General features: G+C 41.5%; 1 protein-coding gene across 1 annotated transcript in view; it reads right to left on the reverse strand.

The window, feature by feature from the left end:
• Window positions 1-3796, reverse strand: part of LOC125447576 (calponin-1-like) — a 30046-nt gene extending 26250 nt beyond the window's left edge. Inside the window, exon 1 of the mRNA XM_048522089.1 lies at window positions 3656-3796. Within this exon, the coding sequence (XP_048378046.1) occupies window positions 3656-3796 (141 nt within the window). The remainder of the gene's footprint in view (window positions 1-3655) is intronic.
• Window positions 3797-18588: the final 14792 nt, after the last annotated feature.

An 18588-nucleotide genomic window follows, 5' to 3' on the forward strand; every position in this document is an offset into this window, starting at 1 on the left:
ATAGTGCCAGAAGACTGGAGGATAGCAAATGTTGTCCCCTTGTTCAAGAAGTGGGGGTAGAGACAACCCTGGTAATTATAGACCAGTGAGCCTTAATTCAGTTGTGGTAAAGTGTTGGAGAGGATTATAAGAGATAGAATTTATAATCATCTAGGAAGGAATAATTTGATTAAGGATAATCAGCACGGTTTTGTGAAGGGTAGGTCGTGCCTCACGAACCTTATTGAGTTCTTTGAGAAGGTGACCAAACAGGTGGATGAGGGTAAAGCAGTTGATGTGGTGTATATGGATTTCAGTAAAGTGTTTGATAAGGTTCCCCACAGTAGGCCACTGCAGAAAATATGGAGCCATGGGATTGAGGGTGATTTAGCGGTTTGGATCAAAAATGGTAAGATAGAGGGTGGTGGTTGATCGGAAATGATCATCCTGGAGTTCAGTTACTAGTGGTGTACCACAAGGATCTGTTCTGGGGCCACTGCTGTTTGTCATTTTTATAAATGACCTGGATGAAGGCGTAGAAGAATGGGTTAGTACATTTGTGGATGACACTAAAGTCGGTGGAGTTGTGAATAGTGTGGAAGGATGTTGTAGGTTACAGAGGGACATAGATAAGCTGCAGAGCTGGGCTGAGAGGCAGCAAATGGAGTTTAATGCGAAAAAGTATGAGGTGATTCACTTTGGAAGGAGTAACAGGAATACAGAGTACTGGGCTACAGGTAAGATTCTTGGTAGTGTGGATGAGCAGACAGATCTGTGTCTACATACATAGATCCCTGAAAGTTGTCACCCACGTTGATAGGGTTGTTAGGAAGGCGTATGGTGTGTTAGGTTTTACTGGTAGAGAGATTGAGTTTTGGAGCCATGAGGTAATGTTGCAGCTGTACAAAACTCTGGTGCGGCCGCACTTGGAGTATTGTGTACAGTTCTGGTCACCGCATTATAGGAACGATGTGGAAGCATTGGAAAGGGTGCAGAAGAGATTTACCAGGATGTTGCCTGGTATAGAGGGAAGGTTTATGAAGAAAGGCTGAGGGACTTGATGCTGTTTTTGTTAGAGAGAAGGTTAAGCGGTGACCTAATAGAGACATACAAAGATGATCAGAGGATTAGATAGGGTGGACAGTGAGAGTCTTTTTCCTTGGATGGTGATGGTTAGCACGAGGGGACAGAACTTTAAATTGAGGGGTGAAAGATATAGGACAGAAGTTAGACGTATGTTCTTTACTCAGAGAGTAGTAAGGGCGTGGAATACCCTGCCTGCAGCAGTAGTAGACTCGCCAACTTTAGGTACATTTAAATGGTCATTGGATAAACATAATGATGATAATAGAATTGTATAGGTTAGATGAGCTTCGGATTGGTTTCACAGGTTGGCGCAACATTGAGGGCCGAAGGGCCTGTACTGCGCTGTGGTGTTTTGTGTTCTATTTGTTGTGTTTCATTGACCTGCATGTCAATTCTTGGAGTTTCACCTAGATCGATCCTACATCTCACCGGTTGAGAAACACTTTGAAGAGATAAAGAGAACGATACGCACAGTATAAAGGGAAAGCTCAGCTGCATCTTCAGATAAAGAAATAAAGTTGATATTTTAGATTTGCAATATTTCATCAGAACTGTAAAATATTCAAAATGTAACAGATTTTAAACAAGTATAGTGGCAGAAAATCAGGAGGAAAGAACAGAAAGGAAGGTGCATGGTAGAATTGAAGAATGGAGTAATTAAACTGGAAAAAAACTTGACAGAGGCAGAATGATGAGAAAGCACTGACAGAACTCCAGAACAGAGGGCCACTGAGGGGAAAAAATAACAAATAGAAGAGACAGATTCAAAACTCAATCTCAAATAGCCTCTGGTTTCAGGTCCACAAAGCTTCTGGTGTAGAGCCTGGCATTAACTAGTTTCCTGTTCAGCTGCTCTGTTAATGGTGTGCTTTGTAGCTCACCCTTTGATTTGTTGCAATCAACCTCGATCTCCTAGTGAAGTGTGCTTTTGCAGCTTGTTCTTCCCTTAGTTCTACTAAATCCACTGTTAGAGTTTATTTATCTCTTTTAGTTTATACACGTAAAGGAGATGGATGCTGTGGTCACCCATGCCAAAGGCTGCAAATAGGCTGAGAAAGGTAAAAGAAATATAGTTTACTATGGTCACTCCATTACTTTCCATGTTAGCTTCCTGAGGCTGAGCTAGGTGGTTCATGGGTTTGGAATCTTTCTGTACCCTAAGCTCTGCTTCCAATTCCACATTCTGTCCATTAGGAGCACAGTCCATATCCCCCTTAGTAACATTGATTAATTCTGGCTGGCTCAGCCCATCCTTTGTTGCATTCAGACCTGACAATTCCAATGCTGTCATGGTTGACCATCTCCCTCTCACATTTGAAATGTGAGCTGATCCAGATTATAGTCCTATCCTAACTTGCACAAAGCCCATTCACCTATCATCCCCATTCTCTTTGATCTTCATGCTCCTCCAGTCCAAGCTTCTTGCACAACTGTAACTACTTTTGCTCTGATGTGAATGTCTGTACTTTTCGGGTGTCTGGACCCTAAGGTCTGGAATCCCTTCCCTAAATTTCTCTTTCTCTCTGTTCCCCTCCCCTTCTTCTAAGTTGCTCCTTAAAACTACATTTGACCAAACTTTTGGTCACCTGTTTTTGTGATTTCTTGTCACATTCCCTTTCTTTACACTTTTGTGAAACATCCTGGGATGTTTCGTAACAGTAGAAGTTACAAAATACAAGTTGTTGTATCTAACCTATTCTGTACATCTCTATAATGAAGCAAATAAAAAGAAAGTTTAATTCCCAATGTCCAATCATTTGCAATTAAAATGATTAAATTGAATAAAATTTGAATTGCTGTGTGAACTGAAGATTTACATCAAGAAAAGAAATTGCTGCCAAACCTTTCATTTGAACAAATTGTTTGTGTACCACACTCTGTGGTAATGGGCTCATACATCTTATCATTCCTTCACGTAATCTCTAACCTTCTTTGGCCTTTTGTACTCAAAAGGGGATGCCACTGTTTTCAGTGAGACCACAGCTAAATGATTTTAATATTAGTCCCAGTGAGGCGATGAAATCGTGGCTATAACTAAAGTTGCAGTGTTTATGAAACCCGATTTCATGAACTGAAATTCTCAAAACTGTCTCAGTTTTATAAACTCTGAAATTGCGTTAGAAGATTTTAAAATAACTAAAATAGATGCAGACTGGAACCATGTGACCACAGCCATTTAACAATTGCCTTTTGGCTGCTGTTTATGTCCTGTGGAATTAATACTTTACAGGGTTAAATGTCTTCTGTTTCTTTTTCACTGAATTTAAATCACACTTATCTATCTTAATTTTCTTGAACTCTGAACATTTTTGACATTCATTTCCCAAATTCTCATATGGAACTTAATTCATTGACAAGCTATCTAATATTTAGAGAAAAGTTTCTAGAGATTGCCTTAATCGATGCTAAAAGTGAACCGAGTAGGAATTGCTGGTGCTTGTCTGTAAGTTTCTAAACACAACCTTAAAATCACCTGAAAACGGTCAATAAAATGTTTTAGTCAACTTGTGACTCATTAACCATTATCATTCAGGTAAATAACATGATCCACACACTCAATTTCTGTACACAAAAAAAGGCTAGATCCCACCTTCCGATTCACCTCCGCTGAAAGACCGTATGCTGGTCCCCTGTTGAAATGGACTGACATCTCTGAGCTGTCTGTTGCAAGTTTACAATCCCCATGCACCGGCACCTGTGCTCGCTCTCTCGATAGTTCTGGGAGTCCCATAAAATTCCCAAACTTTTCAAACTCTTGAATTAGTTGGGGGCTGAGAAATGTATCCTATTGGTTCAGAAGACAGCAAATCAGGAAAGTCTAGCTAACAATTTCAGTGATGCCTGCCTATTGGAATTTGACAAAGTGTCGTCACTTTTTCCATGTTGTCTGTTTATTTTGGATCTGAGCAGAGATTGGTTTGATTTCAGATCAGAATTTGAGTTGGACAAAAGAAAAAAAAAATCGGAAATTTTTAAAATGTCACGAGGGTTTTTGCTCCTGAGGAAGATCAGCCAATTCAATCCCCATAAAGAGCCAGGCTCCAGTGAGCAGTTCCAGCATTTAACGAAACATTTAAGTAGCTAGGCTTTGCTGAACTTCAGCATTTGGCAAGGTGACATAGGGTTTGTAGAAAGAAAAGCTCAATTTTCAGCAATGTTATCTTGAGTTATTCAACACAAATAGGACTTGAGTGTTTAATCTTCTGATAGAACACAGTCAGCCTGAATTTTAAGCCATTCCTGAGCTATTTTAACTATACAGCATCTGGAAAAGTGAAAAGGTATCAATGGTTATGACAGGTTAGTGGACAGAATAACCTAGAACAAATCTTAAAGAATTAATAATATGCAGGATAAGTGATGCTTCTTCATTCAAGTTCCTTGTTGAATAGAAATGCATTGAATAATTTTGAGTATCAGTGCAAGCCAGCATTCCAGGAAATGGCCCATGAAGGAAAAAAGTAGTTTGATTTTATAAATTCAGAGGTTGTGGATTTCATTAGCTGGGCCAGCATTTATTGGCCATCTCTAATTGTTCTTGAGAAGGTGGTGGTGAACTTCCTTCTGCAATCCATTTGGTGCAGGAACACCCACAATACAGTTAGGGATTTCCACGGCTTCGACCCAGCAACAACTGAAGTAGTAGTGATATATTTCCAAGTCAAGTTGGGCTGTGACTTGGACGTGAACTTGCAGATGGTGGTACTCTGCTGTATCTGCTGCATTTGTCCTTCCAGATGATAGTGCCAATGGCTTTGAAAGGTGTTATCTTAAGGAGCCTTGGTGAATTTCTGCAAATGCATCTTGTGGATGATACTCACTGCTGCCAGAGTGTCAGTAGTTGAGTGACTGGATCTGATGTGCTGCTAATCAAGTGGACTGCTTGGTCCTGGATGATGTTGAACTTCTTGAGTGTTGTTGGAGCTCCAGTCATCCAGGCAAACTGGGAATGTTCCATCTTACTCCTGCCTTGAGCCTTGTACATATTGCAGGTTTTGTGGAGTTAGGAGGTGATCTAGTCACTGCTTCCTAGTCTCTGGGGTGCTTTTGCCAATTTAAATTGCTAGTCCAGTTCAGTTTTAGTCAGTAGTGACCTCCAGAATGTTGAAAGTGGGGATTGAGTGACTGTAAAGCCGTTGAACGTGAAGGAGTGTAAGCAGGCCCTTCAGCCCTCGATGTTGTGCCGACGTGCCATACCGATCTCAAGCCCATCTAACCTACGCTATTCCATGTACGTCCATATGCTTGTCCAATGATGACTTAAATGTACCTAAAGTTGGTGAATCTACTACCGTTGCAGGCAAAGTGTTCCATTCCCTTACTACTCTGATGTGATGGTTAGATTTTTTTCTTGTTGGAGATGGTCATTGACTGGCACTTTTGTAGCATGACTGTTACTTGCCACTTGTCAGTCGAAACCTGAATATTGTCCAGATCTTAAATAATAAAATGTGAGGCTGGATGAACACAGCAGGCCCAGCAGCATCTCACGATGTCCAGATCTTGCTGTATTTGTACATGGATTGCTTCAGTGTCTGTGTAATGAATAATGCTATCATCAGTGAACATCCCCACTTCTGACCTTACAAAGTCAGAGTCATATAGCATGGAAACTTTGGTTGAACCAATCTATTCCAATCGTATTCCCAAACTAAACTAGTCTCACTTGTGCTTGGCCCATATTGCCTCCAAACATTTTCTATTTGTGAGCTTATCTAAATGTCTTTTAAACATTGTAACTGTACCCATATCCACCACTTCCTCTGGAAGTTTATTCCACACACAAGCCACTCACAGTATAAAAAATTCTCATGTCCTTTCTAAATCTTTCTCCTCCCGCCTTAAAGATATCCTGTTTGGTCTTGAAATCCCCCACCCTAGGGAAAAGGCACCTGCCATTCAACTTATCTACATCTGTTATGATTTTATAAACCTAAGGTCATCCCTCAAATTCCCGTCCTCCAATGAAAAAAGTCCCAACCTATCCAGTCTCTCCTTATAACTCAAACCCCCCATTGCCAGCAACATCCTGGTAAATCATTTCTCAACTCTCTCCAGCTTAATACTATCCTTCCTATAGCAGGGTGACAAGGACCTGACACAATCCTTCAGGAACTCCTACAGTCAAAGATCTGAACAATGAAGGCAAGCATGCCAAATGCCTTCTTAACTACCCCATCTATATGTGATGCGAACTTCAAAGAATTATGATGGAGAGAAAGTCATTGATGAAGCAGCTGAAGATGGTTGGGCTTTGGGCACTACCCCGAGGAACTCCTGCAGAGATGTCCAGGGGCTGAAATGTTTGACCTCCAACAACCATCTTCCTTTGTATGAGGTATGACTCCAACCAGTGGGCAGCTTTCCCTTGATTCTTATTGACTGTGGTTTTGAGATCTCCGTGATGGCATACTTAGTTGAATGTAAGGTTTGTCAGTGGTGCTGAAAGTTTCTCCAAAACATATTCCAAGTATGTTCAAGAGTTCAGTTGAGGTTGCAGTAGAAAACCGATCTGTAAAGAGACTCCATATCCCTTTCTCTGGAAATCTGGCATTTTAAATATGCTTTGTTGATAAGATTAACCTATTCATGTTAAACATCCTTCTAATCAGAAATGCTACTAGTCACATCTAGATTTTCAGTAACCACAAATGGTCTGTAGCTATTAAATTGGACAACAATAGACTTGATCAACTGACTATAATACCATAAGACACAGTAACAGAATTAGGCGATTTGGCCCAATGAGTCTGATCAGTTATTTGGTCATATTTGATTTCTCAGCCCAATTCTCCTGCCTTCTCCCCTTGACTTGTGATCTCTTATCAATCAAAAAACCTATCTCTGTCTTAAATATACCAAATGCGTTGGCCTCCACAACCTTCTGTGGCAACAAGTTCCATATAGATTCACTACCGTCTGGCTGAAGAAATTCCTCCTGATCTCAGTTATATTGGGTCATCCACTCATTCTGGGGGCTGTGCCCTTGGGTTCCTGATCTCTCCTGCTAGAGGAAACATCTTCTCCATGTCAAGTCTATCTAAGCTGCTTGGTATTCTGTAAGTTTCAATGAGATACTCGCTCATCCTTCTAAACTCCATCGAATACAGACCCAGAGTCCTCAACTTCTCCTGATATGACAAGCCCTTTATCCCCAGGATTATTTCTGTGAACCCCTTCTGAACCTGCTCCAAGGCCAGCATGTTCTTTCTTAGATACAGAGCCCAAAACTGCTCACAGTATTCTAAATGAGGTTTGACCAGAGCCGTATACAGCCTCAGCAGTACATCCCTGCTCTTATATTCAAGTCTCTCGAAATGGATGTCAACATTGTATTTGCCTACCCAAATGCCAACTGAACCTTCATGTTAACATTTAGAGAATCCTAAACTATAGCTCATAAGTCCTTTGGTGCCTCAGATTTCTAAAGCTTTATGGCTTACCAGTTGGATGCAAAATTGCCTTGGTAGTAGGTGGCCTGTGACCAGTAGTGTTCCACAGGGATTGTTACTGGATGCACATTTGCTTGCCATTTATATAAATAATTTGAATTCGAGTATAGGTAACATGTAAAGGAAGTTTATAGATGACAGTAAAATTGATGGTATAGTGAACAGTGAAGAAGTCTATCTAAAAGTACAAAAAGATCTTGATCAATGGGGTCAATGCGCTGAGGAGTAGCAGGTGGTGTTTAATTTGGATAAATGCAAGATATTGAATTTTGATAAAACAAACAAGGACAGAACTTATACATTTAAAAGTAGGGCTCTGGATAGTGTTGTAGAACAAAGATCTTGAAGTTCTGTACATAATTCTTTGAAATTTGCATCACATGTAGACAGGGTGGTTAAGGTGTTTAGCACACTTGCCTTCGTTGCTCAGACCTTTGAGCATTGGAGTTGGGATGTTATGTTGAGGTTGCACATGGCATTGGGAAGGCCTCTTCTGGAGTACTGTGCCCAGTTCTGCCTGCCCTGTTGTAGGAAAGGTATTATTAAGCTGGAGAGGGTTTAGAAGAGGTTTACCAGGATTTTACTGGAAATGGAGGATTTTAGTCATAAAAATAGGTTGGATAGGCTGGGACTTTTTCCCCCCCCCCCCATCAGAGCATAGGAGATTGAGGGATGACCTTATTGAGGTTTAAAAAAATCATGAAGGGCATAGATAAGCTGAATAGAAAGGATAATTTCCCTAGGATGGGGTATTTCCAAACTAGGGGGAAATATTTTTTAAAGTGACAGGAGAAATATTATAAAGGACATGAGGAGCAGTTTTTTTTGATACAGACAATGATTCGTGTGTAGATTGAACTGCCAACGGAAGTGGTGAATGCAGGTACAGTTACAGCATTTAAAAGATATTTGGCTAAGTACATCAATAGGAAATGTTTAGAAGGATATGGACCAAATTCAGGCAAGTGGAACTAGTTTAATTTGGGAACATGGTTGGCATGGACAAGTTGCACTGAAGGGTCTGTTTCCATGCTACATGACTATGAATCTACTTAAAATATATCTACACTATCATTCTTCCTACAAAAGTGCATAACCTCAACTTTACCACATTGTATTTCATCTGCCACTTCTCTTACTCTCCTTGCCTGTCCAAGACCTTCTGCGGTAGGGGAGGTGATGGCCTAGTGGTATTGTCTCTGGGCTGTTAACCCAGAAACCTAGGTAATGTTCTGGGGACATAGATTTGAATCCTGCCGTGGCAGATGGTGCAATTTGAGTTAAACAATTATCTGGAATCAAGGTCTGATGACGACCATGAATCTGTCAATTTGGTTCACTAATGTCCTTTAGGGAAGGACATCTTTACTGCCATCAGTAAATGAATGGACATAAACTGTCATCCCTACCTGGTCTGGCTTATATGTGACTCTTGACCCACAGAAATGTGGTTCACTCTTAAACTGTCCTCTGGTTGGAGGATAAATGCTGATCTAGCTGGTGATACCCTCATCCTGTAAATGAATGAATGAAAACTCCTCACCACTACCTGTCCCTCTGACTTAGCAAGAATGCCCTCAATTCCTTCGTCCAGATAGTTAACGTAAGGCATGAATAGTTATGGTCTTAACACTGATCTCTACACAACTTAAGTAGTAACAAGACGCCATCCTGAAAAAGACACCTTTATATTCACTCCTTTGCCTTCTACCTGTCAGCCAATCCTCTATCCATGCCAGTACCTTGCCCCTAACACCATGGGTTCTTATCTTATTTAGCAGCCCCTCCTTTGCAGCACCTTGTCAAAGGCCTTCTGGAAATCCAAATAGATCATGTCCACTGGCCTCTCCTTTGTCTAACTTGCTCACTACCTTCTCAAAGAATTCTAATAGATTCATCAAGAATGCCCTCCTATTGACAAGGCCGAGCTGACTCAACATTATTTTACCATGCTTTTCCAAGTACTCTGCAATCTCATCCTTAACAATGGACTCTAAAATCTTACCAATGACTGAGGTCAGGCTAATTGGCCTGTAGTTTCTTTCCTTCTGCCTCCTTCCTTCAAACAGATGTCTTACATTAGCGATATTTTCCAGTCCTCTGGAAAAATTCCTGACGCCAGTGATTCCTGAATGTTTACCACTAATGCTTCTGTAATCTCCTCAATGATCTCCTTCAGATTCTGGGGTATAGTCCATCTGGTCCAGTTCATTTATCTACCTGCAGACCTTTCAGCTTCCCCAACACCACCTCCTTAGTGATGGCCAACACACTGTAACAAGTGTTGCCAAGGTTGTTGGAAGTTTTATCTTTGAATGTTTTTTCAAATGAGATTGTTTCATGTTTGACAGAATAACGTTGTACAATATTTTCAGCAGAGTTACAGAAGGTATGTGATGGCTCCCCCTGTAAGAAAGACACATGAAAATGTTGTGACTGTGCATTTTGGCTCAGTATTAGCAAATTTGTCTCTCACCTAGAAGGTAGTGCATTCACATTTCATTCTAGAGATTTAATCTACTGTCTAGGTTGACCCTTAATCTAGAGGGAGCATTGCATCATGAGATATGGTCCATTTCAGATTCGAAGTTAAGGCAAGGCTCCATTGCATCTCACTGACCTTGGTGTTTGATAAAATGTCCCGTGATATTATTCTGAAGAAGAACAGGGGGTTTTTCTTGGTGTACAAGCAACCTGTCCCTCGACTAATTGTCAAACCTAGATTATCTGGTTTCCTCACATTGCTAGTTTGCAGTCTTGCTTGGTCCTAATTGGCTGTTGTCCCACAACATAATGGTGACTGCATGTATTTAGCTGTAGAGCATTTGGAATGTTCCGAAGTAGGGACTGGTGCTATAGAAATGCAAGTTCTTTCAAGCTTCACAGCGCAAGTGAAACTTTTGATATTCCCGTTTCATAAGGAATTGCATATGTATTATGTGAATGCATAATTGGTATCTGAGTTAGAAAGATGTGCCACTTTGTATCAAAAATATTCAGAAACAGTAAGATTTCATAGTAAATTATGGAATAAAAGTGACAATGGAATATTAGACTTAGAGCCAATAAATAAGGGAAAAATCTACATTCCAATTCCTGACATCTATAAAAGACAACAATCCAAACAAAGTATTGGCCAGACAGGCTCGCTATCCAGGGGTTAACTCAGTCCCAATATGACTGAGAGTAAGGATGGGTGTATTGTGAAATAAGGAGTTTACAATCTGATGAAATAATGGCACTGATACTAAACTGAGGTTGAGACAGTAAATCAGAATGCTTTTACAGAGTTTATATTACCACAACACTGCCTTATAAGTCCTTGCACCTCACTGCTCATAGTGAGAGACCACGGGGATCAAATCTGGGAGCAATCAGACTCCCGCTTCAGCTGGTGCCAGCACCAGTTGTATAAACATGCAGTTCAGGAGATCTCAGACTTTATATGGACATAAGGCATTAGCTGCCAAAGCTCTTATTCTAAACACCTCACAGTTCAGACAGATAGCAGCTTCTGGAAGACATAAACTCAGTTTTCGTAAGCAGAAATCTGTTTTCACACCCACTCTGCTGGCCCAATTACTTCGTAATATTTTATGTTGGGTACTTTCAGTAGCTGGTTCAGGCTACGGACTGAGTTTGGGTTTTTGTAATGAATTGAACATTAACATAAAAGGTTATTGTGTGAAGTAGAAGCTCATGTTGTGGGGATAACTTGTCAGGTTGTGACAAGTGGGGTCCAACAACAGTCTGTTCTGCTCCCTTAGCTTTTTACAATTTACATCAATGATATGGATTGGGGGATAAAAAGGCATGGTGGCTAAATTTGAAGATGACACCTAGGTTGTAAAATATGCTAGGAGGACATACGGAAGACACAGATACATGTACGTAGGGTTAAAGAGTGGGAAAGATCTGGCAGATGAAGTATAATGTGGAAAAATGTGAAGTTGTTCACTTTGACAGGAAGAAGAAAAAAAACTTAAAATGGAAAACAACTGAAGAAACCTGAGGTGCATGGGATCTAGATAGTCTGGTGTATGAGTCACAAGCAGCTTGTATGCAGCTACAGCAAGTATTACAAAAGGCTCATGGAAAGGAATTATTATGAGAGGAATCGAACACATACGTAAGAAGGTATTTGGCGCATAGGTGAGGCCACATTTCAAATACTGCAGGCAGTTCTGGTTTTCTTCCTTAAGGAGGGATATAAATGTGTTGGAGATTTTTAGACATTGTTTATTAAATTGACACCTGGAATGGTTTAGTTTGTCATATGAGAATATGTTAAGACAGGCTGGGCTGGATTCACTAGAGTTTAGACGCGCAAGGAGGGACTTGGTTGAAGCGTATAAGTCCTGAACGGTCTTTAGAACATAGAACAATACAGTGCAGAACAGGCCCTTCGGCCCTCGATGTTGCGCCGACCTGTGAACTAATCTAAGCCCCTCCCCTAAACTATCCCATCACTATCCATATGCTTATCCAAGGACTGTTTAAATGCCCGTAATGTGGCTGAGTTAACTACATTGGCAGGCAGGGTGTTCCACGCCCTTACCACTCTCTGAGTAAAGAACCTGCCTCTGACATCTGTCTTAAATCTATCACCCCTCAATTTGTAGCTATGACCCTTGTACAAGCAGAAGTCATCATCCTCGGAAAAAGACTCTCACTGTCCACCCTATCTAATCCTCTGATCATCTTGTATGTCTCTATTAAATCCCCTCTTAGCCTCCTTCTCTCCAATGAGAACAGACCCATGTCCCTCAGCCTTTTTTCATAGGCCCTGCGCTCCAGACCAGGCAACATCCTGGTAAATCTCCTGTGCACCTTTTCCAATGCTTCCACATCCTTCCTGTAATGGGGCGACCAGAACTGCGCACAATATTCCAAATGAGGCCGCAGTAGCGTTTTGTACAGTTGCAGCATGACATCATCCCTCTACGAATGAAACCTAACACACCGTAAGCCTTAACAGCACTATCAACCTGGGTGGCAACTTTCAGGGATCTATGTACATGGTCACCAAGATCCCTCTGCACATCTACACTACCAAGAATCTTTCCATTGACCCGGTATTCTGCATTCCTATTATTCCTCCCAAAATGAATCACCTCACATTTATCCGTATTAAACTCCATTTGCCACCTTTCAGCCCAATTCTGCAGTTTATCCAAGTCTCCCTGCAACCTGCAACATTCTTCCACACTGTCCACCACGTCACCGATTTTAGAGTCATCTGCAAACTTACTAACCCATCCAACAATGTCATTTATATAAATGACTTGGCCGCAGGCAAACAGCAGTGGTCCCAAAACAGATCCTTGAGGCACACCACTAGTAACCGGACTCCAGGCTGAATATTTTCCATCAACCACCACTCGTTGCCTTCTTACAGAAAGCCAGTTTCTAATCCAAACTGCTAAATCTCCCACAATCCTGTGCATCTGTATTTTCTCCAATAGCCTACCATGTGGAACCTTATCAAAGGCTTTACTGAAGTCCATGTACACCACGTCAACTGCCCTTTCCTCATCCACATGCTTGGTCACCTTCTCAAAAAACTCAATGAGGTTTGTGAGACACGACCTGCCCTTGACGAATCCATGCTGACTATCTCCAATCAAATTGTTGCTTGCTAGATGATTATAAATCCTATCTCTTATAATTCTTTCCAAAAATTTTCCTACAACAGACGTAAGGCTCACAGGTCTATAATTACCTGGGTCATCCCTATTGCCCTTCTTGAACAAGGGCACAACATTTTCAACCCTCCAGTCCTCTGGTACTAAACCTGTAGACACAGAGGACTCAACGATCAAGGCCAAAGGCTCCACCACCTCCTCGCTAGCTTCCCAGAGAATCCTCGGAAAAATCCCATCCGGCCCAGGGGATTTATCTACCTTCACACCTTCTAGAATCAATAACACCTCCTCCTTACTAACCTTAATCCTTTCAATTCTAGTAGCCCATAACTCAGTCATCTCCTCTACAATATTCTCCTGTTCCTCAGTGAAAACAGATGAGAAATAATCATTTAGCACCTCTCCAATCTCCACAGGGTCCACACACAACTTCCCACTTCTGTCTTTGACTGGCCCTATTCCTACCCTAGTCATCCTCTTATTCCTCACATATCTATAGAAAGCTTTAGGGTTCTCCTTTATTCTACCTGCCAATGTCTGCTCATGTGTCTTCCTTGCTCTTCTTAACTCTCTCTTTAAATCCTTCCCAGCTAATCTGTAACTCTCTATCGCCTCATCTGAACCATCTTGTCTCATCGTCACATAAGCCTCCTTCTTCCGCTTAAACATCATCTGCCATTTCTCCACGCATATCTGTTACTGATCTATATCCTACTGTATCCTTTGACCACTTTCTACACTATCCACAATTCCACTGATCTTTTCACTGAGGATGTCAATATGGAAAACTTGTTTTCTCTTGTGGGTCAGCCCAGAACAAGGGGGCACTTTTTAAAATTAGGTGTCAACTATTTTGGCCTTTTGAGGGGCATTTTTTTTTCCCCTTGAGGGTTGTGTGACTATGGAACACCAGCTTAGAAGGCAGTGGGATGGGGGTGGGGAAGTCATTGCATATTTTTAAGGCAGAGGTGGATAGATTCTTATTAGAAAGAGGAATCAAAGGTTTTTGGAGGTTGATGGGAACGTGGCATCTGAAACATAAATCAATCAGTTGTGGTCTTACTGAATGGTGGAGGAGGTTTGAAGGGCCAAATGGTCTAATTCTGTCCTGAATTTGTACGTTCATATTATGTACAACAGTGAGTACAATACCTGATTGTATTGGTAAATATTGCATGTGAATGTCAAATGGGTGTCAATCTCAGATCAATGGAAGATGCTCAGAATTTGATAATGTATTTGCTGTTGTATTACAATAAGGAGGATAAGGTCAATAATTTGATTATGTGAGGTAATGTGCTTCTGGCAAAGGGTGATGTCATTCGGCTTGTTTTATTCTATAAAGTCAGTCTGCCTTTGCTGCTGTTTGACTATTGCTGGGCTAAAGTTGTGACTGAGTCAAAGAGGTGGTTGTGAGGAGAATAGCTCCTTTTTTAGTATAAGATTCCCCAGTGATGTCACTACTACTTACAGAGCTGTATTGGGCTGAGTGTGGAGTCTAGTCCCCTGGTTCATAGAATAACTGCTTGAATTAGTGCCATGTGCCTTTTTAAGGAGGAGAATTGGACAATCTGAGCATTCCTTCACACTCCCTGGAGCAACTCTACAGGAATCCTGAAGAAATTAATGATTAGAGATCAAGGTGATGGGGTAAATTTGATATTCAATTCTTGAAAACACATCAGCTGGTTTTAATTACTAATTAACTTAATATCTGCTTTAACTGAACTATGATGACAGGAATACCAAACATTTAAAAAATTTGAAACATTGCCGTCTTTGTAATTGTGACTGAGCCTTCCTGGTTAGTTTGCCACCTTGCTTGCTGAGACAGTGTTAAACTGAGGCAGGGGTCCTACCCTTTAAAAAATTACTTTAATTAGAGGGTCATAACATTTATGGCCCTTATCGAGGTTTACAAAATCATAAGGGGCATAGATAAGGTGAATAGCAAAGATCTTTTCCCTAGGGTAGGGGAGTTCAAAATGAGAGAGCATAGGTTTAAGGTGAGAGGGAAAAGATTTACCAGGGGCCTGAGGAGCAACATTTTCACACAGAGGGTGGTGCAGAGGAAGGAGTAGATACAGGTACAATTACAGCATTTAAAAGACATTTGAACAGATGTGTAAATAGAAAAGGTTTAGAGGGATATAGGCCAAATGCAGGGAAGTGAGACTAGTTTAGTTTGAGAAATCTGGTCAGCATGGACGAGTTGGACTGAAGGGTCTGTTTCTGTGCTCATGGTTCTATGGACAGAATGCTGGAAAGGGGGATTAGTATAAATGGGTTAAGGCAGACTTGGTGCATTGAGGGTCCTTTTTTTTGGTTCGACAAAGCTCCTCGTGTAAGACTGGTTAATAAGGTTAGATCGCATGGAGTACATGGAGAACTAGCCATTTGGAACTGACACAAATGTAGGAGACAGAGGGGTTTGGTGGAGGGTTTCTTTTCGGTCCCGAGGGCTGTGACAAGCAGTGTGCCACAGGATCGGTGCTGGGTCCACTGCTCTTCCTCATTATATAAATGATTTGGGTATGAACAAAGGAGGTATGGTTAGTAAATTTGCAGATGACACCAAAATTAGTGGAGTGGTGCACAGCAAAGACGTTTACAACAGAGTATAACAGGATCTTGATTGTATGGGCCAATGGGCCAAGGAGTGGCAGATGGAGTCTAATTTACATAAATGTGAGATGCTGCATTTTGGAAAGGCAAATCAGGGCAGGACTTATACACCTAATGGTGAGTGTTGCTGGACAAAGAGACCTTGGAGTGCTAGTTCATAGTTCCTTGGAAGTGGAATAGCAGGTAGACAGGATAGTGAAGGTGGTGTTTGGTACACTTGCTTTTATTAGTCAGTGTATCAAGGAGTTGGGAGGTGACGTTGAGGCTGTACAGACTTTGGTTAGGCCACTTTTGGAATACTGCATACAATTCTGGCCTCCTGCTTTTGGAAGGATGTTGTGAAACATGAAAGAGTTCATAAAAGATTTTCAAAGATGTTGCCAGGGTTGGAGGGTTTGAGCAATAGGTAGAGGCTGAATAGAACATAGAACATAGAACATAGAACAGTACAGCACAGAACAGGCCCTTCAGCCCACAATGTTGTGCCGACCATTGATCCTCATGTATGCACCCTCAAATTTCTGTGACCATATACATGTCCAGCAGTCTCTTAAATGACCCCAATGACCTTGCTTCCACAACTGCTGCTGGCAACGCATTCCATGCTCTCACAACTCTCTGCGTAAAGAACCTGCCTCTGACATCCCCTCTATACTTTCCACCAACCAGCTTAAAACTATGACCCCTCGTGCTAGCCATTTCTGCCCTGGGAAATAGTCTCTGGCTATCAACTCTATCTATGCCTCTCATTATCTTGTATACCTCAATTAGGTCCCCTCTCCTCCTCCTTTTCTCCAATGAAAAGAGACCGAGCTCAGTCAACCTCTCTTCATAAGATAAGCCCTCCAGTCCAGGCTGGGGCTATTTTCTCTGGAGCTTCAGAGGCTGAGGGGTGACTTTGTAGAGGTTTATAAAATCATGAGGGGCATGGATGGGAGAAATAGACAAGATATTTTCCCTAAAGTGGGGGAGTCCAAAACTAGAGGATGTAGGTTTAAAGTGAGGGGGAAAGATTTAAAAGGGACTAAAGGGTAACTTGTTGACGCAGAGGCTGATGCGAGTATGGAATGAGCTACCACAGGAAGTGGTGGATGTGGGTACAATTACAACATTTACAAGGCAACTGGATGGGTATATGAATAGGAAAGGTTTAGAGGAATATGGGCCAAATGCTGGCAAGTGGGACTAGATTTATTTAGGATATCTGGTTGGCATGGACGAGTTGTACTAAAGGGTCTGTTTTCATGCTGTACAGCTCTATGACTCTATGACTCTTTGACTATGATTTTGACTTTACGTGCTCTACTGAGACAGTGCTACCAGCATCCAATCCTCATCTTTTCTGGGTACATCCTTTGACCTCCCTGTCCCTTTGAACATTGGCAAACCTCATGATCAAGGTGCTTCCTCCTCACATTTCCCATCATGAATTTGAACCTGGAGGGGAACCAGAAATTATGATTTAAAGCAATTAAGCTACTTTACGATTCTGTTAACTACAGTATCTAAAAATCTACAAACAGTTTGTCAAACATGATTGAGCTTTCATAAGCCTATTGTCAACTCTGTCCAATTTTATGGTTAGATACAATCATAGTGGTAAAGGGATCAAAGAGTAGTATATGGAGCAAAGGTGGGAACAGTTTACTGAGTTAGATGATCAACTATGATCATTTTGAATGGGGGAGCAGGCTTGCAGGGCCAAATAGCCTATTCCTGCTTCTATTTTCTACATTTCTAAATTACTGATATCTTTCTGCAGTTGATGGCCATCCTCTTCACTATGAACTAACCATTCTGGTGTTGTCTTCAAATTTGCTAATCAAGCCTTCCAAACTGAAGTGTAAATCATAAACACATACCGCAAAAAGCAAGGAATGCTGAGCCTGTGGAACACCATCGGAAAGCTTTCCACTTGCAAATATGTCCACTGACCATTAACCTTTGTTTCCTGTCACTGCACCAATTTTGGAAACAACTTGCTGCATTTTCCAATGTCCCACTATCAGAATCATGGTGGAGGTGATGGCCTATTGTTATTATCAGCTAATGTTCTGGGGACCTGGGTTCAAATCCCACTGCAGATGGTGGAATTTGAATTCAATTAAAAAAAATCTGGAATTAAAAATCTGCTGATGACCATGAAGCTATTGTTGATTGTTGGAAAAACCCATCTGGTTCACTAATGCCATTTAGGGAAGGAAATCTGTCATTCTCACCTTGCCTACATGTGATGCCACAACCACAGCAATGTGGTTGACTCTCAGTTGACTCTGAAATAGCTTAACAAGCCATTCAGTTGTAATAATTGCCAAAAGTCTCAAAGAAATGAAACCAGAAGGAACACTTGACGTCGACTTAGGCACCGGAAAAGCCAGTGGCAGGAACAGCCCAATTAACCCTGCGAGTCCTGCTCGCTAACATTTTGTGGCTAGTGCCAAAATAGGGAGAGCGGTCTCAGACTAGTCAAGCAACAGCCTGACATTGTCATATTCATAGAATTATTCCTCTCAACCAATGTCTCAGACACCACCATCACTATTCATGGATGTTTTGACCCACTGGGAGGACTGTTGTTGCACAGTGGTATACAGTCAGGAGGGAGTTCTCCTGGGAGTCCTTAGCATTGACTGTGGACCACATGAAGTCTCGTGGCTTCAGATTAAACATGACAAGGAACCCTCCTGCTGATTACCATGTACTGCCCTGTCTCAACTGATGAATCAGTACTCTTCCATGTGGAGGCTTTGGGAGGGTGCAAAGGAGGTTTACCAGGATGCTGTCTGGACTGGAGGGCTTGT

This window comes from Stegostoma tigrinum, chromosome 35 (genome assembly GCF_030684315.1).
Source record: "Stegostoma tigrinum isolate sSteTig4 chromosome 35, sSteTig4.hap1, whole genome shotgun sequence".
NCBI lineage: Eukaryota > Metazoa > Chordata > Chondrichthyes > Orectolobiformes > Stegostomatidae > Stegostoma > Stegostoma tigrinum.